The sequence below is a fragment of the Jaculus jaculus genome, chromosome 3 (genome assembly GCF_020740685.1).
Source record: "Jaculus jaculus isolate mJacJac1 chromosome 3, mJacJac1.mat.Y.cur, whole genome shotgun sequence".
Taxonomy (NCBI): domain Eukaryota; kingdom Metazoa; phylum Chordata; class Mammalia; order Rodentia; family Dipodidae; genus Jaculus; species Jaculus jaculus.
The window spans coordinates 96,591,732-96,617,436 of NC_059104.1; the positions used below are offsets into that span (position 1 = coordinate 96,591,732).

A 25,705-nucleotide genomic window follows, 5' to 3' on the forward strand; every position below is an offset into this window, starting at 1 on the left:
TCAGCGTGGAAGGAGGGAGGGAGGGAGGGCACCGGGGGTGGGGTAAGCCATGCTCACCTGACGGACACTGTAGATCCAGTTGAGATAGGCTGTGACCTTGGTGTACACTCCAGGGGTGCTTGGCCCTCCACAGCCATAGCCCCAACTCACGATGCCCACCACTTGCCACTGGTCAGAGTGGTACATCAGGGGTCCACCACTGTCGCCCTGTGAGGAGCCAAGACAGAGGCTGCTGGGGAGCAAAGGAGGGCAGGGGGTGGCCCTCCCCAATGTCTGAAATGCCTACCAGCTTCCTTGCACTTTCCAGGGCTCTGCTGTGCTCTTCTCACCACCCTCCCCCTGGCTCGTGCTGGTCTTTCCTCCTGGAACAGGAGGGTCTATGGGCAAGTAAGTTGTGGGCATGCTGTCTTCACGCTAGCAGAGCAGTGTCCGTCATTGGTAAACTGCCGGTTCTAAAGCCTGCGTGAATCTGGTAGCTTTAAAAATATGTATGTTATTTTTAATTTAGTGATTTGAGAGAGAGAAAGGCAGAGATAGATAGATAGATAGATAGATAGATAGATAGATAGATAGAGAGATAGATAGATAGAGAGATAGATAGAATGGGCACACCAGGGCCTCTAGCCACTGCAAATAAACTCCAGATGCATGCGTCCCCTTGTGCATCTGCCTTACGTGGGTCCTGGGGAATTGAACCTGGGTCCTTGGCTTTGCATGCAAGCACCTTAACCACTACTTCATCTCTGCATCCCATGGTAGTTTTATATCTATTGAGTCACCAACAGAGTGCCTATTTGTGCAGGGTACTATTTGTGGCACTTGGGATTCAATTAAGAGGTCCTCATCCACAGGGAGTTTACTATCAAGTAGGAGAGCTAATAGCAAAGTAAGAAAATGTCAAGCAGTGGCAAATGTACTTATTTGGGTCCCTTTATTATCACCTTCTTTTCTCTGAGCCCAGAAATGCCTGCACATCCTCACTGCTGCCACTGTGTGCTCCTCGAAGGCAGACACTGTCCCCAAGGCCTGCTGTGTTCATGGCATGCAAGATATGACCCAGAGATGCCTCTCGTGTTAAGGATTTTAGTGACTGGGCATAGAGGTGGGATTGCAAGGAGCATTAGACATTTTAATAAAAATGATTCTAAAGAACCTCGGGAGATATGAGGTGGTGAGAACGTACGCAGGGATTGCTGCAAAGTCCTCACGGCCATGAGGATGAGCTTGTACCAGTGTTTATCTACCATGAGGCATTTTTGTTTTTAGTAAATCATGGCAGCTTAGGGACAGTCACAAAGAAAAGAGACCCAGACACTTGCCTGCAATGCCAAAGGACCCATGTTTGATTCCCCAGGACCCATGTAAGCCTGATGCACAAGGTGGCATATGCGTGTGGAGTTTGTTTGCAGTGGCTGGAAGCCATGGCATGCCCATTCTCTCTCTCTCAAATAAATAAATAAATAAATAAATAATATTTTTTAAAAAAGAAAAGAGAGCTGGAGTCCCTGTCCTCAAGGCAATTATAACCCTGAAGACAGTGGGAAGTAAGAGGGGGTATGGAAAATGGCAGTGTCATATTTATTTCTCAAGGTAGGGTTTCACTCTAGCCCAGGCTGACCTGGAATTCACTATGTAGTCTCAGGGTGGCCTTGAACTCACGGCGATCCTCCTACCTCTGCCTCCTGAGTGCTGGGATTACAGGTGTGCACCACCAGGTCTAGCCTTGCAGTGTCATCTTTGTATGTGAAATAGACATTTAAACTCTTTGCTTGTGTAAATGCATTATTTTTCTATCCATCCACCCATTCATTCTTCTACCTTTTTATTTATTGTTTGTTTATTTTGCATGTGTGTGTTGTGCATGTGTGTTCACATGTATGTTGAGTGCACGTGTGTGTGTGTGCTTGCTTGCACATGTGCAGCTAGAGGTTGATATCACTTTCTACCTTAGTTACAGAGGCAGGGTCTCCCACTTGAACCCAGAGCTTACCAGTTCAGCTAGTCAGGATAGCCAGCTTGCCCTGAGGGTGCCCTGCCTTTGTTTCCTAACTGCTGGGATTGTAGGCTGTAGCCCCCATGCCTGTCTACTGTTTATGTAGTTGTTTATGTAGTATTTATGTAGGCACTGGGGATTCTGGCTCACAAGGGAAATGCTTTATCCACTGAGCCATTTCTCCAGCCCCATTCTTCTTTTTAAAAGGATTTTTATTTATTTATTTCAGAGAGGAGAGGGAGGGAAGGAGGGAGGGAAGAAGAAGAAGAAGAAGAAGAAGAAGAAGAAGAAGGAGAAGGAGAAGGAGAAGGAGAAGGAGAAGGAGAAGGAGAAGGAGAAGGAGAAGGAGAAGGAGAAGAAAGAGAGAGGGAGGGAGGGAGTTTGGCTTGCTAGAATCTCCTGCCACTGCAAATGAATTCCAGACACATGCACCACTTTTACTTTTACTGGGGAACTGGATCTAGGTCATCTAGCTTTGCAAGCAAGAGCCTTTAACTGATAAGCCATCTCTCTAGCACATCTTCTTTTATTTAATTTTTATCATTATTTATTTATTAGATACAGAGGGACAGGGTGGGGGGAGAGGGAGAGAATGGGCACGCCAGGTCCTCTAGCCACTGCAAACGAACTCTAGATGCATGCGCCATGAAGTGCATCTGGCTAACATGGGACCTGGAGAATTAAACCTGGGTCCTTAGGCTTCACAGGCAAGCACCTTAACTGCTAACCCATCTCTCTAGCCCTCTTATTTTTGATTGGAAGAATATTGTTTATTGTTCTTGAATAATTTTCATGATATCTTGATTCCTGATTTTAACTAGGGTGATTGGCCCCAGCCTCATTCTTCTATCTTTATCTGCCTGTTCTACTTTCTCCCTTCATCACACATTGAGTCTAACAGTATGAAAGGCTTCATGTGGACATCCAGCCCCTGGGCTTTCACATCTCTCTGGACCAACATCCTTATCCACATAATTCCCCATGCTCCTCGGAGAACCCACCTGACAGGTGTCCACGCCACCATCCGGGATACCGGCACACAGCATCTCCTCGGTGACTTCCCCTTGGTATGCATCCTCTGCGTTGCAGCGCATGCTGTCAATGAGCTGGACTGTCGCCTGTAGCAGGATGTCGGACATTTTACCTGGGAGTTGGAAACACACTTGCTTTCTCATTCTTGCCTTTACTCTTAACCCAGGTTAGTTTTCTGTACCACTCAAACACTTTGCTGCCTGGAACCTTGGTACCTGGGCTTCTGTTGACATGGGTTCTGAAGCCAGGACTTACCTTCATTCTGCTCTGTAAAGCCCCATCCAATGACCCAGAGTGGGGTGGCTGGAGTGAGCTCCTCATCAGGGAAGGGCAGGCAGATGGGTCTGATAGTGCCTGTGAGAAGCAGAGAGGAAGAGGAAGATCCCGTATCAGAGATTTAAAAAAAGAAACCCAGCTGACACCAGAGGAACTGGGGAGACGAGCAAGAGTGCTGCTTCCATGCTGAACCTGATAATCAGCACCAGGGTGAAGGAGACAGACCCTGAGGATACTCAACACCTACCAAAGCAGAGATCCAGAGGCTCCTGAGAGCTCATCACTGAAGTAGACTTAAAACTCACCCACCACAGCTCAGGGAATTTTGCAGAAAAGGGGGTGGAAAAGATTGTAAGAGCCACAGGTTGAGACATCATGCCCAGAGGTATTCCTTCCCCTCCAAAAATAACTGACTGCTGCTCCCACAACACAAAAACCACAACCTCATGAGGATTCCCTGCAACCCCATTGAGAAGGGTCCCCCCATAGAACAGGGGCAGGGACAAGGGAAAAAAGGGTACTGACACATGATGTATCCCTATATCATCTTGATAATAATAATAATAATAAAAATAATAATAACACCACATTCTGAGATTCATGTTTCACATGTTGAGGATTTTGCTGGTCTGGGTGAGACTGGGCTAACTAATTTCTAGATATTATAAACCACTTGCCATAAATATGCCTTTATTATCTAAACCAAGTAATCCAAAGCCCACAATCTCAGCCACCTCCTTTATCTCACTCTCATACACCAAGCCAGTATTTTTCTCTGTTCTAAATCCCCCCAGAGACCAGCCTCTATGATCTAGGGAATTATTCTCACTCCTCAATGTTGAGCAGGTTCAAACTTGCTTTGCCTACTCTTCCTTACCCCTGTAGACATTCACCTCTGGACCATGTCTCCCCGCTCCTTCCTTCCAGCTCCTAAGTGACCTCGTGTTTCCCCATGCATCCCTGCGTCATGGTATGCCCCTTCTCTCAGGAAATGTAACCGTTTTTGGTTTGATTCAGAAAAGTCTCACTTGATGAGGCTGTGGAATCTTTAGCTGGCAGAAGGAAGTAGGTCACTAGGGGTTTTGAAGTCTTAGCCTGGCTCCTGGTTCTGGCCTAGCTCTCTGCTTCCTGGTCCACCATGATGTGAATAGCCGCTCTCTATCACACCCTTCCACCAGAGTTCGGGCAAGTCTTCCCTGTCATGGTAGACCGAGATAGTCTGAAATCATCAACTCAAACAGACCTTTCCTCACTTAAGTTATTTCTGTTCAATATCTTGGTCATGGTAATGCAAAGTAACTGAAAGAGTAATACATTCATCTTTCAAAGGCTGTTGTCCCCATGTTTGTTACCTCACAAATCTTGAAACAGAACCAGAGATCAGGAGAGACTGGTTTAACCCTCTGAAAGGGTCCTGCCAGGGTTTCTATGACATATGTCCTATGGGATGCTAACAGAAATAACACAAAAAAGGATTCCATAGTCAAACATATTTAGAAAACATGGTTTAACATAATGAAAAAGATTCTCCAAAAAGCTTCTTATGGGGCCGGAGAGATGGCTCAGTAGTTAAAGGTGTTTGCTTGTAAAGCCCAATGGCCCAGGTTTGATTCCTCAGTGCTTATGTAAAGTTAGATGCACAAAGTGACATATGTGTTTGGTGTTTGTAGTGGCTGGAGGCCCTGGCATGCCTATTCTCTCCCTCTCTCTCTCAAATAAATAAAAACAAAAAAACAATATTAAAAAAAAGTCCCTTACAATTCCAAGATTGGTTGCCTCTGATTCTCACTTGTGCTCCAAATGGAGATACAGCGGAAGAATCTTTGCCAGAGGAGGTCCTGTGGCATCAGTGATACTGGGATGACATATTAACTGGACTCCAATGGGCAGCCAAAGTCTTGAGAAGGAACAGGACGCACCTAAGGCCACTTAGGGCACTAGAGGCAAAGTGACAGTGGGGTTTATCTGAGGGACTCAGGTCACCCATGGGCTCTGTTCCTAGCTACCGCCTCTTACCTGAGAATGTGAGTGGGGACTGTAGCTTTATGAGGGCAATGTCCTTCTCTTTGGGGTATGAGGTATTGTGCTCAGTGACGAAGATCTTCGCCACAGGCAGGGATGGGAAGTCACTTAGTTTGTCTGAGCCGGCCCTCACCTTCCAGTTGGACACATCAAGATGCTTCCTAGAAAGGATAGAGAAGGCTAGGTTCAGGTAGGAGCCAAGCACGAGAAGCCTTTGCTGAGAGGTGGGTCCTCGGGACCTGGGTGTTGGAGTGCTGGCTGCTGACGCCTTAAGAAGTAATGCAGTGGTGGGGCAGAGGTAGTAGATGGGGTAGTCTGACGAGTCACCTTCCTGAAGCTATGTTGGACAAGGAGATCTGACTCCTTTTCTTTGGTGAAAAGTGCCCAAGGGAACTTCTACCTGGAGAACTAGGGAAAAGGAATACGCTGCCTGTGTCCCAGCTCTGGGGTCCTGACATTCTCTCTTCCACCCTACTTTTTTATTTTTATTTTTTTTTTGATTTTTTGAGGTTGGGTTTCACATTAGCACAGGGTGACCTGGAACTCATGATGCAGTCTCAGGCTGGCCTCGAACTCACGGCGCTCCTCCTACCTCGGCCTCCCAAGTGCTGGGATTAAAGGCGTGCGCTACCCCATGCCTGGCTCTTTTTCATTTTTTTTTTTTTTGCATGTGTGGTGTGTTGTGTGTGGTATTCATAAGTGTGTGTATGTGTGTTCATATGTGTGTGGGTGTACATGCGTGTGCAGGTGCCTGTGCATGTATGTGTGTGGAGGCCAGAGGCCAACTTCGGGTGTCTTCCTCAATCACTCTCCACCTTATTGATTTTTGCACATGCGCCTTATGTGTGTGGTATGGCATATTTTTGTGGTGTAGGTATGTGTGTGTGCAGATGCATATGTGCAGTGAGCTTTGGAGTCTATTCTCTATTGCGTATCTGCCTTCTTCCTTAAGATAGGGTCTCTCTCTTAAACCAGAGCTGTCATTTTCAATCAGCAAGTCCAGAGATTCTTCAGTCTCTCCCCCTCCCACTGCGGACTGGGGTTGCAGATGTATGTGGACATACCCAGCCTTTTCTGTGGGTTCTGGGTGGTCTCAGGCCTTCATACGTGCTCATGTTTAAGCGGTAAGTGCTCTTAGCCACTGCACCATCTTCCCAGGGTCTCTCACCAAACATGATGCCTATTGATTTGACTACACGAGTTAGCCAGGGGATGGAGGGATGGCTTAGTGGTTAAGGCGCTTGCCTGCAAAGCTAAAGGACCTTGGCTTGATTCCCCAGTACCCACGTAAGCCAGATGCACAAAGTGGCACATGCGTCTGGAGTTTGTTTGCAGTGGCTGGAAGCCCTGGTGTGCCCATTCTTTCTGTCTTGCTCTGTCTTTTTCTTTCTCTCAAATAAATAAGTAAAAAAAATATTTAAAAATATTTAAAATACCGTAAAAGAATTAGCCAGCAAGCTCAAGGAAAGGATCCTTCTGTCTTCACTTCTGCAGTGTTGGGATTGCAGGCAGGTGCTGTCATGCCCAGTTTTTATGTGGGTGCTTGGGATCTGAACTCAGGCCCTCAATTTTGTGTGGCAAGCACTTAATCAACTGAGGCATCTCCCCAGTCCTCTACCCTTGTTCTTGCCTGTTATTTATATTGTGGTCAACTGAGTCATGGGCTTGTCTTCCTTTTTCCCCATACCAGGCACTGCTTGCGTGCAGTGAGATTTTCCCAGGATAGCTCTTGTCAGCGTCTCACAAAGGTGAGAGCCCCCCTGGTCTCGACTGGGAGCACCTTGAAAGCAGTGATGGGATCTATGTGATACACTGGGGCACACAATTTGGGAGGGGTTTGATTCTTAGTAGATACACATTAGATGGTGAATGAATGAATGAAGTGGGAAGGGCTTGGATGTGGCTGTTCTCCAAGGTGTGTCCAGGCTCCTCTCTCCTGGACCCAAAGGGGAGTCTATAGCTGGTTGTTTCTGGACACGATGAAGGCGTGGCAGTGACTCTAGACCCTGGGCCATTTCCTGTAAGATTGGCAAGGAGGAAGTGAGTTCTTAGGAGCGTAGGCAGATGAGAGAGCTTTGTGGTGTGAATAGAGCGGGGGTACAGTGGGCTGAGGACCCTGTGTATCCATCCGAAGGCTTTCTACCCAGCAGAGGTCAAACTTGGGAACCTCTTTACTCAGACCTCCAGTCCAAAAGAGCAATCATGATCAAGGTCTCCCTGGGGAGGCTGTACCCTGTCAGTGATCTTTCGGGGAGAATGAGGGCAGATGTCAGATAAGCCTGCTCTATCCAAGGCCTCTATCCTGCTGGCCTCCTCATACATGGGGGGCCTTACCTGAAGCAGTGGGCTGCTGTGAGGATCCAGTGGGGGTCCAAGATGCTTCCACCACAGATGTGTTGTTTGTTGTACTGGATGCTGACCTGCCAAGGCCAAGTTTCCACGGAGGCAGTCTCCCCACCCACCACCCGAGGCATCTTCTGGCCGCTTCCACAGGCTGGACTCGGAAGAAAGGTGGGAGGAAGGGGATATCAGGGCTGAGAGAAAAGGCTGCCTCCCCTGAGAGCCCCCTCTTTGTCTACTCAGGGCAGGGCTCGTAGGACTGGTACCAGAAGTTCCAAATTGTTCATGGAGAGGCACTGAGTGTCCCAGGCCATAGGCTTTCCCTTAACTCTCTCCTTCTCTCTCTCCCCCATGCCCCTGTCCTTTGAGTGTGTTTAGGTATTTAGACTGTGAACATAGGCGTGCCCGTCATGATAGGAATTTATGTTCTTCAAATGAAACAAGGATGCAGAATCACAAATTCTGAAAGGCCTACCCTGTCCCTAGTCACTCCCACTGGGTAACAGGAAACAGTCACAAGCCACTTTGGTATCCGGATGTGAGAAGAAAGCTCTACAAACTAGATGGTATCATTCCAAATTCAGCTCTCCCTAAATTCCTTCCCCTTGATAAGTAAGGCTCCCCAGTGGCCATCTCATTTTCCCTCAATCAGAATTTCACATGTGACCTTTGAACTCCTGTTAAAATCTCCATTGCCACCTCCCGGTCTTGCTTGTTACCTCTCTAGTCCTTTGGGCACTCCTGACCATGGTGGTATTTCCAAGGGGAAAAGACCCTTTTCTTTCCTGCCCAGCCCTGTGCCTTTTAAATCCTGCCTGATTCAAACCTGTTCTCTCCCTGCCCGCCAGCTCACCTATTCGAGCCTCTTTGCTGGCAAGGGAGGTCTATATTCCTCCAGAGAGCCTCATGTTGCCTTTATAGAAAGTTTCTGTCTAGCCAGTGACCTGCTTCCAACAATTGTTTAGTATGTCTTCCAGAGGTCATTTGTGTGAGCTTAGTCCTGAGTATGGTGGTGTTGAGATGGCATAACATTTAAGAGGTGGGACCCAGTGGCCCTTAAGTCACTGGAGGAGCTGCTGTCAAATCTCTGAGCTCTTGTAGAGTAGCAGTTATCAGACAGAGCCTAACCTTGAATTCTCTCTGGCTCTCTCTTTCACATACTCCATCATGATCCATCCAAAGCTAGGGTCAGAGGTCAAACCAAGGGGTCTACCTGATCTTGAACCTTCAGCTTCTAATTTTATGACCTAAATAAACCCCTTTCTTGCCTAAGGTATTGTGGTAGTTTGAATCGATGGCCCCCAATATATTCAGTGTTTTATTAGTTTGTTGTTTGCATCTGCAGCCACCTGGCTGGAGGCTGTGTCACTGGGAGGATCTTAAGGTGTGGTGGTGGGGTTGAGATTTCAATCTAAAAACATGCAAAGTGTGCCTAGCTGGAGTTCCTGCAGTGTGCTGTGCTGTGTGGCTTTTGGCTTTTAGGCTTGTGCTTCTGTCTTTGCTTGGACCTGTGAAAGCAGGCCAGCTTCTTCTGCCATTATGGAACTTCCCCTGGATCTGTAAGCGTCAATAAATATCCCTTCCTCCATAACTGTGCCTGGTCTGGAAGTGCATCTCAGTGCACCTGAAGCTGTCTGCTATAGGTATACATTATAGTAATCAAAATCTAATATGCTTAGGTCAGGTGGTGTGAGTGGATCATAGAAGGGAGTTCTTAACATTAGCCGCTTGAAGGAACACTAATCTACAACAAGCTCAGGGGCTAAAGAGTAGAGGCTGGTCCCACACAGAGTGCCCTTGGAGGTTGTGAGATGTAGGAATGAGAATGAAGGACGTTCATCTTGTCCATTGCCGGCCTAAGCCCCAAACCCTCGGAGACTGGACCTACTCACCAAGACAGTGCAGGGAAACCAGCAAGCCTGAGAGGCAGGATCTGGAAGAAAGATGTAGGGCCCTGTGGGTTCTGCTTCCCCGTTGACTGAGAGGCCAGGACTCAAGCCTTGTGACACTGCTGACTCAGGTCCCCTCCCCCCCCACAGGAAACCTGGAATCTGCACCACGGGGCCTGTGTGGAAACTGCATCAACAGTGCAGTTTAATTTGATTCAACACCCCATTCCTGAGTGCCTACCATATGCTGGGTCCTGCCCATTCCAAAGCTAGCCCAGGCTGCTGGCAGCCTGAGCAGGAAGAGAACAGAGCCCAGAACAAAGTCTGCCTTTCCCAACTGTAGAACAGCATTTTGGTGGAATTCCAGGCAGCTACAACTCTGTCCCTCTCAAGGGTTACTGTGACGAATACACAGCTCTTGCAGTGTCCTTGAGTGCTAAGAAACCAGTTGCCTTGGTGAACCTCTGCTGCCCCTTGCTCTAATGCGGGCTGGTGACACCAGGGCCACAGAATCTTTCCTGAAGCATTGGAAGGTAGGAAGGCCCTACTTTGGTCTGGCGGGGAAAGACAAAGTGACGTTTGGAATCTTGCCTATTGGGCAACTTATTAGGGAACCTGAGGCAGTCACAAAAAGCCTTTGTCTTTATAGCTCATGTGGTTAGAGAGGTCACTTTATCCATCCCTCTGCCTTTGAGTAGAAGCATATTTTGTCTAGCTGTTCATTGTATTAAGAGCATCCCCCCCCCAAACACACAACAACAACCCTTAAATGTGATTCTGTCACACTGTCGTCTGGCTGCTTGTCTGTTCTGGAAGGCTGGCTACAGGCTCAAGAACTTTCTAGCATTCATAGCTTCTGTAGTCAGAGGTGTTCTTGCACTTACCTACTTGTATTTTGCACTTGAAGCTCCTGACTGTTTCCTGTGACTTCAGCGACATCCAGATCCTGGTTGGGGCCAATCGTCACTGCTTTGAAGGTGGGTTGGCTGTGGTAGGGAGAGTCAGCTGTGAGCTGGGGCCGAGGCTAGAGCTAGCCCCCAGGACAGAGGGTGACAGAGGGCACGCGGGGAGTGGCAGGAGAGCGCAGACGGGCTTGGTCACTGGGGCGGGTTCTGCTTTGCTACACAAGTAGGGACATTTTCCAGTCATTCCGGGCCTCTGGCCAAGGTGCACTGCTGATGTGGCCTGCTTGCTGGGGCAGGGACTCCTAATCCAGAGCTCAGAGCTCTGTAGAAATGCCAGGGGCCCCTTTTCCTAACACCCAGCTCTGTCCCTATTTCAGAAGTCCAAGAAGTCTTTTCTGGTCCAAATCAGTAACGGCAAAAACAAGAAACAAAGCAAACTTCCTTTTCACTGTGGAGAAAGCTGGGGTGTGTATATCAGGTTCTCCAGAAAAAAGTATCTGGCCTGACTTTAATGGTCAGTGTGCGTGTCTGGCCTCCCTGGAGATAGGAGAGGTCCCAATCCAGCTTCTTATGAATCAGATGAATCTTCTCTATCTTGGAGCATTTTTCTCTTTTTTCCTTTTGCTAGTTCACATTTTCTGTCATTCAAACCCTGGGTTTAAGTCTTTTTAGGAAGTCTCCAGGAAACCTTCCCCAATGACTTCCATCTCTATGATTCGTCCTTTGCCTCTTCCAATTTTGTCTCTTCCCAGCCAGTCCAAGCTCTGCATAGAGGGCAGGCATCAATCCATGATAGAAATACTGCTACTCCCTTGGGGGACCAGGTACTGCACCAGGGAAGAGCAGAGCCTGTCTTAAGAGCTCTCAGGAGGCACTGATCTTATGCTGGCTCTGACACAGGTTTGAGGTATGACCTTGGGAAGGTCACATTCCTTCTCTGGGTTTCTCTGAGGCTCAGTTTTCTCCTCTGTTAGGATGCATGAATCAGGTGACCCCTGGGCTTCCTCTCACCCTGACTACCTATGGTGTTTAGGTCTTTGGCTAAGAAGGACCTCCAGTCTAGGCATAGGAAAGAAAGTCAAGAGATTTGTCCCACAAGGAGGGCCAATGCCAGAAGTGGATATTCCCAGGAAAGCTAACTTCTGCTGCTCACCACTTATAGCCTGGTGAGTAATTTAATCAGCCTCGATGTTGTGAAGTCCAAGGAACAAGGTGACCCAGTGTCTCAATGATCCCCAGAAGGGCAGACATTCTGGGAGGTTACCACCCTAAGAACCTTGGGAGGCCCCCAGGTTTCATAGCTGAGCCTTTGCTCATGCTGCAGCTGGCTGGGCTGCGCTGGAGGAGGGACTGGCTGCAGGTGGATGGAGACAGCAGCAGGTGCCAGGCTTGTCTCCCACTCTCCTTGGAAATGACAATGGCAGGGTGTCCTTGCTAGAGGTGCTAGGTGTTGAACATGGATGGAAGAGGGCAGAAACCTGATAACCAGACAGCAAGGGCACAGAGGCTGGATCGATTTGTACTGGCTGCCCCAAGCAGTTCTCGGACAGGATCTTGAGGCTGCTTTCCGGATCCTTGGGAGAGCGTTTTGTGATCAGTTGGTGATGTCTGTGTAGAAATGATCATTTCTTCCTTCTTTCTGGGCTCAATTCCTCAGTTTCCTAAAGAACTTTGGGGCCCACCAGGGAGAGGGTATTCCATCCTTCAGTAGTATACCTGGGTTCCTTTCCACTCTCTCCAGATAGGCTCCCCCGAGTGACTCCTTCCTCTCCCCCTTCCTTCACTGATGAAGCCTCGTGAGAAGAGAATTCCCAGCACCCACAGTGAGTCTGCCTGATGGCCAGGAATCAGGGGTCGTGGCACAGATTCTAGCCCTCTCCTTCCCAGCTACTGCCCAAGCAGCCATTCACTTTCTTGGCGTCTACTTATAACATAGATAATAATAACAACTATGCACTGGGTTTTCTGCCAAGATCAAAAGAATATAAATATGTAATACTAATTACACTTCATATAATTATGCACCTTCCATCCACCCCAGATTTGGAACTGCTTCTGGAGTTTGCCGAGAGAGCTGGGATGGCTGATGATGGGCCCTTATTGAAATCATGCTGGATCCACTGTTTTTTTTTTTTTTTTTTCAGTTTGAGGCATGGAACCTGAGGGCTTTGAGCATGCTAGGCAAGTGCTCACACCACCAGCCCTGATATCCACTTGTCCTTTTCCTCCTTCTCCTCCTTTTTTTCCAGGCAGGGTCTTGCTGTAGCCCAGGCTGACCTGGAGTTCCTGGAATTCACTATGAGTCTCAAGGCGGCCTTGAACTCTGCGATCCTCCTATCTCTGCCTCTGAGTGCTGGGATTAAAGGTGTGCTCCACCATGCCCTGCTTTCACTACATTAAAAAAATATTTTTATTTATTTATTTGCAAGGAGTGAGGAGGGATGAAAGAGAAAGGAGGAATGGGCCTACTTGGGCCTCTTGCCACTGCTTACAAACTCCAGATGCATGCTCCACTTTGTGCATCTGTCTTTATGTGGGTACTGGGGAACTGAACCCAGGCCACTGGGCTTTGCAAGCAAGCCCTTTAACTGCTGAGCCATTTCTCCAGCTCCCTGCAGTACATCTTAACCATAACTTTGCATAAGTAAATTAGGCTTTTGTATTATTGGTCAGGGGAGGTTCTTACAAAGGACAAATGAGTGAGGACTGAGTAAAGGGGACAAGAGGATCAGAGCAAAGGAGCTGGAAGTACAATTGTGTGTATATTTGTATATGTGTACATGCATATGTGGTGTATGTGAGTGACGATGTATATTGGAGGGGCGGTACACGTGTTCTCATTTGTACCCCATCATCCTATGAGGTAGGCATTAGTTTCTCTACCTCTTGAGGAAAGTGAGAGTCAAGGGATTTCGCTTCAAGTTGCTTGGAAATGAAAGTGTTTGGATTTAACTGCAATTCTGTGTGAATTCCATGCCTTTCATTTTAGAGAAGGAAGGAGGAATAAAAGAAGGAAAAGGAACAAAGAAAAAGAAAGGAAGGGAGGGAGGGAGAAAGGAAGAAAGGAAAGAAAGAAGGAGGCAGATAAGCAGGCTGAGGAGAGGAGGCTGCTGGGTAAATTGACACCCTGCAATGTTTTGGGTTGGATACCTGCGATAGCCCATCTGCCCACAGGCTGTCTTGGCCAGAGCTTCTGTGAAGTTGTCAAAACAAGCAGAGACCCAGGTTCCTGTGGACTGGTCCAGCACCTGCAGGGTGGATCTGTCCTTGGAGAGGCGGACTGGGAGGGAAGGAGTCTGGGTCAGTTGCAAGGTAGGGTAGGGACTCTCTGGAGCCCCTCAGGACTCATCATGAGACCAACCCAAGCTTCTTTAACCCAGAACTGGGGACTCTATGAACATCAACACATTCCACATCAAGTGAAGTTCCTCTATTTGACTTGGTTGGTTTGACCCTTGTTTTAATGGGAGCTAGGGTGAGGCTGACCTCCAGCCCAGGCACCATGATTAACAGGTCCCTGTTGGCTTTTCCAGGTTTCTGTTTGGGTGATCACTGACACAATTATTCTACTGTGGTCCATATAGCTTGCTCAGCTGGGGGAAAGATCTCGGCTAGGAACCAGGGAGTTTCTCCATGGGAGGTCCAAAGGGGAGGTTGAGTGACAAACTCTATTGGCACTAGGATGGCAGGTGCCCAGAAGCATTTGACCTTAATAAATAAAGTGCAAGATACACAAGAAGTCACTTAGTGCTGCCCCCTCCAAAACCTCTATTACCCATCTCCTGGGCCTTTTATCTTCAGAGAGCCCAAATACCAAGTAGATCAAGCTAAGCTGACTTAGTCCAGGGAAGACCATGGTTTTCATGTTTCAAATACCTCCTGCTTCTTTGAAGGACCTCACCCAGCTCCACAGCATGTTACAACAAACGCTAAGGAATGGAAGAACTGCTTAATGATCTCTCTTCCAGTCCCCTCTAAATAACAGACTTTATAGAAAGGAGGAGTTCTCAAGGCCATCCAATCTAGTCTTCTTTGTCAAAATCAAGCTAGTGCAGCAGTAACAGGAAGGCTCAGTTATAATTTCCTGTTCCCTTCCTGAGTGTGTGCCCCGTGCACTGCTGGATCTAACAGTAGACATGCCATGGCCTCACCCCGTGCATTGCTGGATCTAACAGTAGACATGCCATGGCCTCACCCCGTGCATTGCTGGATCTAACAGTAGATATGCCATGGCCTCACGCCGTGCATTGCTGGGGTCTAATGGTAGACGTTCCATGGCCTCACCCCGTGCATTGCTGGGGTCTAACGGTAGACATGTCATGGCCTCGCTTTCGTGGACCTTATTTGGCAGAGATGGAAGGTATCAAGGAAGTGGGCAGCTGCTTTCCCTGAGCAGACTTCCTGTCGTGCCCACTCCTCCTGTCCCTCAGCTCCGGGACTCACCTGACATTGCAGGTCTCTCAGAGAAGTTCTGGACACATTGCTCCTCGTCTTCTCCCAAGGCACAGTCAGGATGGCCGTCACACACCTGGTCCCTTGGGACGAAGGTTAAGGGATGGCTGCATATGAAGTAGTATTTGTCCAGAATCACCTTGACTGGAAGGCAAGTGCAGGGAGGAATGGAGAAGGCTGAGACTCAGGCGAGTGGTTGGGGGCAGGGAAAGCCAGGGCTTTCCAGAATGTTCGGCTGAGCCGGGGCCAGGCAGGTGTGGGTTCTAGGTTCAGTTCTGCTGTTTAGTAGCAGATCTGCTTGGTCTTGAGCCTTGGCTTCTTTCCCTGTAAAGTGGAGACAATAACTCTGGTCCCATCTACAGGGTGGCAGAGAAGTCACAAGGCTGTGCATGTGGGAGCAAATGAGAAACAGGCCTTGCCAGTCTACTGTTCCCAATCACTGACTCAGGGCCCTCCGGTTATGAAGCAGAGACAGAATGGGAGACTTGGGTCCCGAGGTCTGAGTCCTGGCTCTGTCGCTGTTCAACCCTACACCCCTCACTTCCCTCTGCTAGGCCTCAGTCTCCTCTGGGCAGCAGGACTGTAATGCTTATTTCACAGGGTTTTAGGAACCCATGGTAATCAAGTGTCTTAAAGCGATCAAGCACAGTTACATGGTGATTTTAAAAAATATTTTTATTTACTTATTTGCAAGCAGAGAGAAATAGATGAGAGAGAGAGACAGAGAGAATGGGCACACTAAGGCTCCCAGCTGCTGTCAACAAAGTCCAGATGCATGGTTCACTATGCCTCTGGCATTACATAGATACTGAGGAACTAAACCCAGTTAGATAGGCTTTACAGGCAAGCACCTTAACCCTGAGCAATCTCTCCAGCCCCAGGAGGGTTTCTTTAAATCTGGGATGGAAAGACCCATGTAGAGGTGGGTGTTTTGTCTTGCTTTCTGCTGGCTGCCTTCAACTTCTCTCTTTCCTTTCCTGTGCTGGGCCTGTGGGAACACTTAGTGCTGTTAATACCTTAGGGACTCACTAGCTGAGGACGTTTCTTTGGTGATGATCACCAGTGCCCCTGGCAGAAGGGACTCCTCCTCCCTAAATGAGCTCTTTCTAGTCTGGACTCATCCCATCACCCCTTGCTGCTCTTACGAGTCATGGAAGTAAGTCCATGATGGTTTCCACTTATCACTTACTAAGGATGAGTCAGGGATTATTTCCCATGGCCATGTAGTGCCTATGTGGTGTAGCCAACCTTTGTCTACCTCCTGAGGAATGCATAGAAACATGAAGGTTGAGGGGGCCTACTCTAGGGTTCGTTTAAGAACCTTTGGTGGCAGAGTCTGGGGGCATGCAAAGCTGTCTGAACTCTAAGTTACACTTTGTGCCTATGTAGGTTTGTCCCTTTCTTCTCCCTCTACAGTGGCAGGCGCATACTGAGAAAGAAAGCTCACTTTAATAATAGTCTGAGTGTAACAGGACAGCAGATCTCCCGGTGCTACTGCAAAACCGGTGCTGTAGTTTGCATTTGGAATGTCTCCCAAAGGCCCACATGCTGCAGGCTTGGTTGCCAGCCTGTGGTGCAATTGCGAGATGGAGGAAGTGAATGGGAAGAGGTTAGATCAGCGGGGGCATGCCCCTGAAGGGAATGGCCAGAGCCCAGGCCTTCCTTTCTGTTCCTCCCTGGCTCATGATGTAAGCCCCTTGTGGTGGTTTGATTCAGGTGTCCCCCATAAACTTAGGTGTTCTGAATGCTAGGTTCCCAGCTGATGGATATTTGGGAATTAATGCCTCCTGGAGGGAGTGTATTGTTGGGGGCGGGCTTATGGGCTTTATAGCCAGTTTCCCCATGCCAGTGTTTGGCACACCCTCCTGTTGCTGTGGTCCACCTTATGTTGGCCAGGGGGTGATGTCCACCCTCTGCTCATGTCATCGTTTTCCCCTGCCATCGCGGAGCTTCCCCTCGAGCCTGTAAGCCAAAATAAATCTCTTTTCTCCCAGAAGCTGCTCTTGGTTGGGTGATTTCTACCAGCAATGCAAACTGGACTGCAACACCCCTTTCCTGTCATGTGTTCTGATCGTCATGTGTTACCTCAGCACAGGCTCAGACACAGAGAGGCAACTGGCCATGGACTTGAACATCTAAAACCCCAAGTCAAAACAACCTTTTGCTATCTTTAAGCTATCTCAGGCATTTTCTAAAATTTATTAAAAAAAATTTTTTTTTGAGGCAAGCCAATAGACTGGCTTTTTATTTAATGCGAGACAACACAACAGAGAAAGAGAGAGGGAAAGAGAGAATTGGCATGCTAGGGCCTTCAACCACTGTAATCGAACTCCAGACAGATGTGCCACCTTGTGCACCTGTGCGATCTAACATGCTTGTGTCAGCTTGTGCTTCTGACTTATGTGGGATATGGAGAGTCGAACATGAGTCCTTAGGCTTTGTAGGCAAGCGCCTCAACCGCTAAGCCATCTCTCCAGCCCCTCAGGCACATTTTTTTAAATAGCAATGGAAATCTGACTACCATAACCACATCGGGTTCAGCCAGCTAAGGTCAAGAAGAAATGATCTGAGGTCTTCTACCTTTCACACCCATCACAGGTCCTCGGGGATTGCAGTGGAGTTCATGTTGTGGATTGCTATTGCCAAGAGAGAAAACTGGACTTGCTCAGTCTCACAACTGGAGTCCTGTCCCAGCTCTGTCTCTGAGCTTTGGTGCTCAGGTATAAAATGAGAGGTCAGGGCTGGAGAGATGGCTTAGCGGTTAAGCGCTTGCCTGTGAAGCCTAAGGACCCCGGTTCAAGGCTCGGTTCCCCAGGTCCCACGTTAGCCAGATGCACAAGGGGGCGCACGCGTCTGGAGTTCGTTTGCAGAGGCTGGAAGCCCTGGCGCGCCCATTCTCTCTCTCTCCCTCTATCTGTCTTTCTCTCTGTGTCTGTCGCTCTCAAATAAATAAATAAATTAAAAAAAAAAAAAAAAGAGAGGTCAGACCAGAGGATCTCTGAGTGTCTTCCAATCAGACAGTGGCTGCTGCTGGTACAGATGACACTGTAGCTATAAGTTCATGCTCTCCAAAGGCCAACCATCCCTAGCCTTGTGCCATAAAGCAAACCCACACCTTGGGTCCCAAATGTGCATGTTACACAGTGACATGGGCTTTTAAGCTTGTTTTTTTTTTTGTTGTTGTTGTTCAGGTCCTTGACAGGCTAGATCACTGGTGCTCATGATATTGCTTGGAGAGAAGCAGAACATTTTACAGGCGAGGAGCCTGAGGGACTTTGTTCCTGGTCACACAGCAGCAAGTGACAGAGTCACCCATCCCAGGTATCCTGATCCCTAGTCTGGTCTTCTGGGCCCTACTTCCTGCTGTGATCACTCCCTGCTATGACCCCGTGGTTGATGAAGTCAAGGACTGTGGGAACTCATTCAGCTTAATCTTCCTTGTCACAGAGTGGCCTGCTCCAGGGCGCACTGGAGCCCAGGCACGGGCGTGAGGCACGCAGGAGTGCTGTCTGTCTAACCATCTTCCCCTGGTGTTTCAGGAAATGTCGTGTCCTCTAGTTGAAAGGGTTGCTCTGCTCCCCTTAGCTACCAACCTGCAGATGATGGAAGGAGGAGGCAGGGGGTGGGCACCCCTGCAACTGCCTGCGTGGGTTTGGAACGGGTGCCACGTGTGTAGCAACCATCTGGGAGAGAAGCCATCTGGGAGAGTGGTGGGGGTGGGGAATGAGCTCACCTTCTCCTTTCACTCTTAGGAGAAGGATCAAAACAGGGGCGGCACATGGGATACAGTTTCTTTCTTTCTTTTATTCCTCCTAAGCTTTCTGCACATCACCTGCCTATGACTGTGGGGGTGGGAAGATGGGGTGAGGGCTGTCACTGACTGAGGGGGTGTCACACTTACAGAGGAGGTGAGGCAGGGCACTTTCATCTAGGTAGGGATGAAAGTTAAGAGGTTGTCACTTACTGAGGATAGCCACAATGACGATGGCCGCCAGGCTCAGCAGCGCGGCAATGATGGGAATGCCCACCTTTTTGAAGGTCTCCAGGGGCCTGCGGGGTTTGTGCGGGGGACTGGCATCTGTAAGGAGTGTGGGCAGAGGGAAAGAGGGTGCAGTCAGCATTTGGAGTCTACCCCTGCCAAGACCCACAGGTGTCTGTCCTCCAGCCAGTGCCAGGGGTGACCTGATGATCGTCTGGTTTTGTGGAGGGTTATTCACACAAGCTAGACTGAGCTTCACGAGGACGTGACCACTCCACCTTGCTTCACTTGCCCCAGCTTACTCATCTGTCCACAGCGCTCCTCAAATGATCCTGCAGAGCATGCTACCTCCCCTGTCTTGTCCTTTCCTGTGCCAGGGCGGGTCACCCCTGCTTAGTATATCCTGGGCTGCCCTGGGAGAGGCCGAGCACATGGACATGACCTTGGGCACCTACCATTCCTTATGCTGTCATTTACTCTTTCCCTGACTTACCGTTTCACATATATATTTTTTAGTTTTAATTGAAGCACAATAATTGTGCATATGGACAGGGTACAGTGTGACATTTCAATATATATAAGATCACATATAATAAGCAGATAGGTAACTGGCATGGCTGTCATCTCAGACACTATTGTGTTGGGAATATTCAGAACCCTCTCACTGGCTCTTTGAAAGCTTGGACTCCAAATTTTGGGGCCGTCTAGACACTTGGGGGAGTAGGGCTTAGCTGAAGGAAGTAGATCACTGAGGGCGTGTCTTTAGGTGTATTATCCCTGTTGACATTCTGTTTTGCTCTTCAGGTCTCTTCTACTTCACTTCCTTGAGGCACAGCCTCTTACCGAACCTGGAGCTGCTGTTGGCTCAGATTGGCTGAGCCTCAGCGAGTCTCCCGTTTCCACCCCACTCAGGACTGAGGTTACAGGCATACGTAGGCATGCTTGGCTTCTTACATGGCTATTGGGATTGAACTCAGGACTTTATGCTTGCACAGCAAGTGCTCCTACCTGATGAGCTACCTCCCCAGCCCCTGACCTAACTCTTTGTTTGTTTTAAACTTTATTTATTTGAGAGCAAGAGAGAGTGAGCCTGAGTGCACGCACGTGAGAGAGAGAGAGAGAGAGAGAGTGAGTGAAAGAGGTAGACAGAGAGAATGAGCGCATCAGAGCCTTCAGCCACTGCAAATGAACTCCAGATTCATGTGCCACCTTGTGCATCTGACATATGTGAATTCTGGGGAATCGAATCTGGGTCCTTCAACTTGCAGGCAAGCACTTTAACCTCTAAGGCAGCTCTCCAGCCCCAGTAAACTTTTATTTAAGGGATTTCCCATGTGATTCCCTCATTGTCCATTGAGGTCACCTTAGTTCTACTGAAGCTGAAGATAGTCCACAATTTTCTAAGCTTTTACCCTGACTTAACTCTTTTTTATTGCTTTGTTTTGGTTTTCTGAGGCAGGGTCTCACTCTAGCTCAGGCTGACCTGGAATTCACTATGGAGTCTCAGCATGGCCTGGAACTACAGTGATCCTCCTACCTCTGCCTCCCGAGTGCTGGGATTAAAAGCGTGTGCCACCACGCCCGGCTTGGCTTAATTCTTGATTAAACGGTAAGCTTCAGAAGGCCAGAGGCCCCTGACACAGTTGGTGCTTAGCAGAGGCTTGATAAACACTTGCGAGAGGATGCATCCTCATGGCCCCATCTGCAAGTCAACTCAACACAGCAGTGCCCAGCATGGTCCTTGTTTTTGAGGAGATTACACTCTGAGGAAGGGGCAAACAGGGCACAGGTAGCAGTTCTACTAGGTGGAAGATGAAATGTGTTAAGCTAGAGACACCATCTAGCGTAGAGTGAGGATGGCATCCTAAGCTAGTAGTTCTTAGATATAAGGAGAGCTGGGGGATGAAGGCTCGGGGCCAGTTGAAGCACAGGCATGGAGGTGGGGGTGCTGTGAGTGTTTGGGGTCTTGTTGGGAGGTAGAACAGTAAAGTCATTTTGTGGAGACTTGAAAATCATGCCAGAGATTTGGAGGATACGCTGAAGGTAGTGAGATGCCATTGAGAGTTTTGAGCAGCAGAAAGACATGCTCCAATTGAGATGTAGGAAGAGCACTTGTTCTCCATCAGGGAGGACAGGGATTGCAATGAAAGGATCTAGCATGAGGATGGCCACCTAGGAAGCTGTTTCAGGCTAAAATGGGTACAATGACCACATGTCCACTTCACATGGTGTCAAGGATTGAATCTGAAATGCTGTTCACAGGCTCATGTTGTGAATGCTTGTTCCCCAAATAGTGGTCTGTTTTGGGAAGATCTAGAAACTGGAAGGCGGAGCTTGACTGAAGAAAGCAGGTCAAGGAGGGCATATCCCTGGAGTATATTATCCTAGCCACTTCCTCTTTCTCTCTTTTATCCTCTCTGCCGTTCTGTGAACTGCTTGGCTTTGCCCTGCCAAATCTTCCCTGCCATGATGGGCAGAAACTTTTTTTTCTGAGGCAGGGTCTCACTCTAGCCCAGGCTGACCAGGAATACACTATAGAGCCTCAGGGTGGCCTTGAATGCATGGCGATCCAACTACTTCTGCCTCCCAAGTGCTGAGATTAAAGGCGTGCGCCACCACGCCAGGTGAACTTAAACTTTTGAAACCATGAGCCAAAATAAATAAAAATAAAATAAACCCCTTCTTAAGTTTTATATTTCAGGTTACTTTTGGCCACAGTGACATAAAAGAAACTAATGCAGATGGCTCCCTAGGAGATGGAGCACAGGGAAGGCTGTAGAGAGATGGAGCACGGGGAAGGCTGTAGAGAGATGGAGCACGGGGAAGACTGTAGGGAGATGGAGCACGGGGAAGGCTGTAGAGGGATGGAGCACGGGGAAGGCTGTAGAGAGATGGAGCACGAGGAAGACTGTAGGGAGATGGAGCACGGGGAAGGCTGTAGAGAGATGGAGCACGGGGAAGACTGTAGAGGGATGGAGCACGGGGAAGGCTGTAGAGAGATGGAGCACGAGGAAGACTGTAGGGAGATGGAGCACGGGGAAGACTGTAGAGAGATGGAGCACGAGGAAGACTGTAGGGAGATGGAGCACGGGGAAGGCTGTAGAGAGATGGAGCACGGGGAAGGCTGTAGAGAGATGGAGCACGGGGAAGGCTGTAGGGAGATGGAGCACGGGGAAGACTGTAGGGAGATGGAGCACGGGGAAGACTGTAGAGAGATGGAGCACGGGGAAGGCTGTAGAGAGATGGAGCACGGGGAAGGCTGTAGAGAGATGGAGCACGAGGAAGACTGTAGGGAGATGGAGCACGGGGAAGGCTGTAGAGAGATGGAGCACGGGGAAGACTGTAGAGAGATGGAGCACGGGGAAGGCTGTAGAGAGATGGAGCACGGGGAAGGCTGTAGAGAGATGGAGCACGGGGAAGGCTGTAGAGAGATGGAGCACGGGGAAGACTGTAGAGAGATGGAGCACGGGGAAGGCTGTAGAGAGATGGAGCACGGGGAAGACTGTAGAGAGATGGAGCACGGGGAAGACTGTAGAGATGGAGCACGGGGAAGACTGTAGAGAGATGGAGCACGGGGAAGACTGTAGAGAGATGGAGCACGGGGAAGGCTGTAGAGAGATGGAGCACGGGGAAGACTGTAGAGAGATGGAGCACGGGGAAGGCTGTAGAGAGATGGAGCACGGGGAAGACTGTAGAGGGATGGAGCACGGGGAAGGCTGTAGAGAGATGGAGCACGGGGAAGACTGTAGGGAGATGGAGCACGGGGAAGGCTGTAGAGAGATGGAGCACGGGGAAGACTGTAGAGAGATGGAGCACGGGGAAGACTGTAGAGAGATGGAGCACGGGGAAGACTGTAGAGAGATGGAGCACGGGGAAGGCTGTAGAGAGATGGAGCACGGGGAAGACTGTAGAGAGATGGAGCACGGGGAAGGCTGTAGAGAGATGGAGCACGGGGAAGACTGTAGAGAGATGGAGCACGGGGAAGGCTGTAGAGAGATGGAGCACGGGGAAGGCTGTAGAGAGATGGAGCACGGGGAAGACTGTAGAGAGATGGAGCACGGGGAAGACTGTAGAGAGATGGAGCACGGGGAAGGCTGTAGAGAGATGGAGCACGGGGAAGGCTGTAGAGAGATGGAGCACGGGGAAGGCTGTAGAGAGATGGAGCACGGGGAAGACTGTAGGGAGATGGAGCACGGGGAAGACTGTAGAGAGATGGAGCACGGGGAAGACTGTAGAGAGATGGAGCACGGGGAAGGCTGTAGAGAGATGGAGCACGGGGAAGACTGTAGGGAGATGGAGCACGGGGAAGGCTGTAGGGAGATGGAGCACGGGGAAGGCTGTAGGGAGATGGAGCACGGGGAAGGCTGTAGGGAGATGGAGCACGGGGAAGACTGTAGAGAGATGGAGCACGGGGAAGACTGTAGAGAGATGGAGCACGGGGAAGGCTGTAGAGAGATGGAGCACGGGGAAGACTGTAGAGAGATGGAGCACGGGGAAGACTGTAGAGAGATGGAGCACGGGGAAGACTGTAGGGAGATGGAGCACGGGGAAGGCTGTAGAGAGATGGAGCACGGGGAAGGCTGTAGAGAGATGGAGCACGGGGAAGGCTGTAGAGAGATGGAGCACGGGGAAGGCTGTAGGGAGATGGAGCACGGGGAAGACTGTAGAGAGATGGCGCATGGGGAAGACTGTAGAGAGATGGAGCACGGGGAAGGCTGTAGAGAGATGGAGCACGGGGAAGACTGTAGAGAGATGGAGCACGGGGAAGGCTGTAGAGAGATGGAGCACGGGGAAGACTGTAGAGAGATGGAGCACGGGGAAGACTGTAGAGAGATGGAGCACGGGGAAGGCTGTAGAGAGATGGAGCACGGGGAAGACTGTAGGGAGATGGAGCACGGGGAAGGCTGTAGGGAGATGGAGCACGGGGAAGGCTGTAGAGAGATGGAGCACGGGGAAGGCTGTAGAGAGATGGAGCACGGGGAAGGCTGTAGAGAGATGGAGCACGGGGAAGGCTGTAGGGAGATGGAGCACGGGGAAGACTGTAGAGAGATGGAGCACGGGGAAGACTGTAGAGAGATGGAGCACGGGGAAGGCTGTAGAGAGATGGAGCACGGGGAAGACTGTAGAGAGATGGAGCACGGGGAAGACTGTAGAGAGATGGAGCACGGGGAAGACTGTAGAGAGATGGAGCACGGGGAAGACTGTAGGGAGATGGAGCACGGGGAAGACTGTAGAGAGACGGAGCACGGGGAAGGCTGTAGATAGATGGAGCACGGGGAAGGCTGTAGAGAGATGGAGCACGGGGAAGGCTGTAGAGAGATGGAGCACGGGGAAGGCTGTAGAGAGATGGAGCACGGGGAAGTCTGTAGAGAGATGGAGCACGGGGAAGGCTGTAGAGAGATGGAGCACGGGGAAGGCTGTAGAGAGATGGAGCACGGGGAAGACTGTAGGGAGATGGAGCACGGGGAAGACTGTAGAGAGATGGAGCACGGGGAAGACTGTAGAGAGATGGAGCACGGGGAAGGCTGTAGAGAGATGGAGCACGGGGAAGGCTGTAGAGAGATGGAGCACGGGGAAGACTGTAGAGAGATGGAGCACGGGGAAGGCTGTAGAGAGATGGAGCACGGGGAAGGCTGTAGAGAGATGGAGCACGGGGAAGACTGTAGAGAGATGGGGCACGGGGAAGACTGTAGAGAGATGGAGCACGGGGAAGGCTGTAGGGAGATGGAGCACGGGGAAGGCTGTAGAGAGATGGAGCACGGGGAAGGCTGTAGAGAGATGGAGCACGGGGAAGGCTGTAGAGAGATGGAGCACGGGGAAGGCTGTAGGGAGATGGAGCACGGGGAAGGCTGTAGAGAGATGGAGCACGGGGAAGGCTGTAGAGAGATGGAGCACGGGGAAGGCTGTAGGGAGATGGAGCACGGGGAAGGCTGTAGAGAGATGGAGCACGGGGAAGGCTGTAGAGAGATGGAGCACGGGGAAGGCTGTAGAGAGATGGAGCACGGGGAAGACTGTAGAGAGATGGAGCACGGGGAAGGCTGTAGGGAGATGGAGCACGGGGAAGACTGTAGAGAGATGGAGCACGGGGAAGGCTGTAGAGAGATGGAGCACGGGGAAGGCTGTAGCGAGATGGAGCACGGGGAAGGCTGTAGCGAGATGGAGCACGGGGAAGACTGTAGGGAGATGGAGCACGGGGAAGACTGTAGGGAGATGGAGCACGGGGAAGACTGTAGAGAGATGGAGCACGGGGAAGGCTGTAGATAGATGGAGCACGGGGAAGGCTGTAGGGAGATGGAGCACGGGGAAGACTGTAGGGAGATGGAGCACGGGGAAGACTGTAGAGAGATGGAGCACGGGGAAGGCTGTAGAGAGATGGAGCACGGGGAAGACTGTAGAGAGATGGAGCACGGGGAAGACTGTAGAGAGATGGAGCACGGGGAAGGCTGTAGGGAGATGGAGCACGGGGAAGGCTGTAGGGAGATGGAGCACGGGGAAGGCTGTAGAGAGATGGAGCACGGGGAAGACTGTAGGGAGATGGAGCACGGGGAAGACTGTAGAGAGATGGAGCACGGGGAAGGCTGTAGAGAGATGGAGCACGGGGAAGGCTGTAGAGAGATGGAGCACGGGGAAGACTGTAGGGAGATGGAGCACGGGGAAGGCTGTAGAGAGATGGAGCACGGGGAAGGCTGTAGAGAGATGGAGCACGGGGAAGACTGTAGAGAGATGGAGCACGGGGAAGACTGTAGGGAGATGGAGCACGGGGAAGACTGTAGAGAGATGGAGCACGGGGAAGACTGTAGGGAGATGGAGCACGGGG

General features: G+C 50.1%; 1 protein-coding gene across 1 annotated transcript in view; it reads right to left on the reverse strand.

The window, feature by feature from the left end:
• Positions 1–25,705, reverse strand: part of Tmprss4 (transmembrane serine protease 4) — a 69,286-nt gene continuing 43,581 nt past the window's right edge. The window contains exons 5-14 of the mRNA XM_045146066.1: positions 18,874–18,987; positions 14,901–15,053; positions 13,608–13,737; positions 10,437–10,538; positions 9,556–9,596; positions 7,658–7,817; positions 5,318–5,484; positions 3,281–3,379; positions 2,995–3,137; positions 1–207 (exon numbers count right to left, since the gene is read on the reverse strand). Coding sequence (XP_045002001.1) covers positions 1–207; positions 2,995–3,137; positions 3,281–3,379; positions 5,318–5,484; positions 7,658–7,817; positions 9,556–9,596; positions 10,437–10,538; positions 13,608–13,737; positions 14,901–15,053; positions 18,874–18,987 — 1,316 coding nt within the window. The remainder of the gene's footprint in view (positions 208–2,994; positions 3,138–3,280; positions 3,380–5,317; positions 5,485–7,657; positions 7,818–9,555; positions 9,597–10,436; positions 10,539–13,607; positions 13,738–14,900; positions 15,054–18,873; positions 18,988–25,705) is intronic.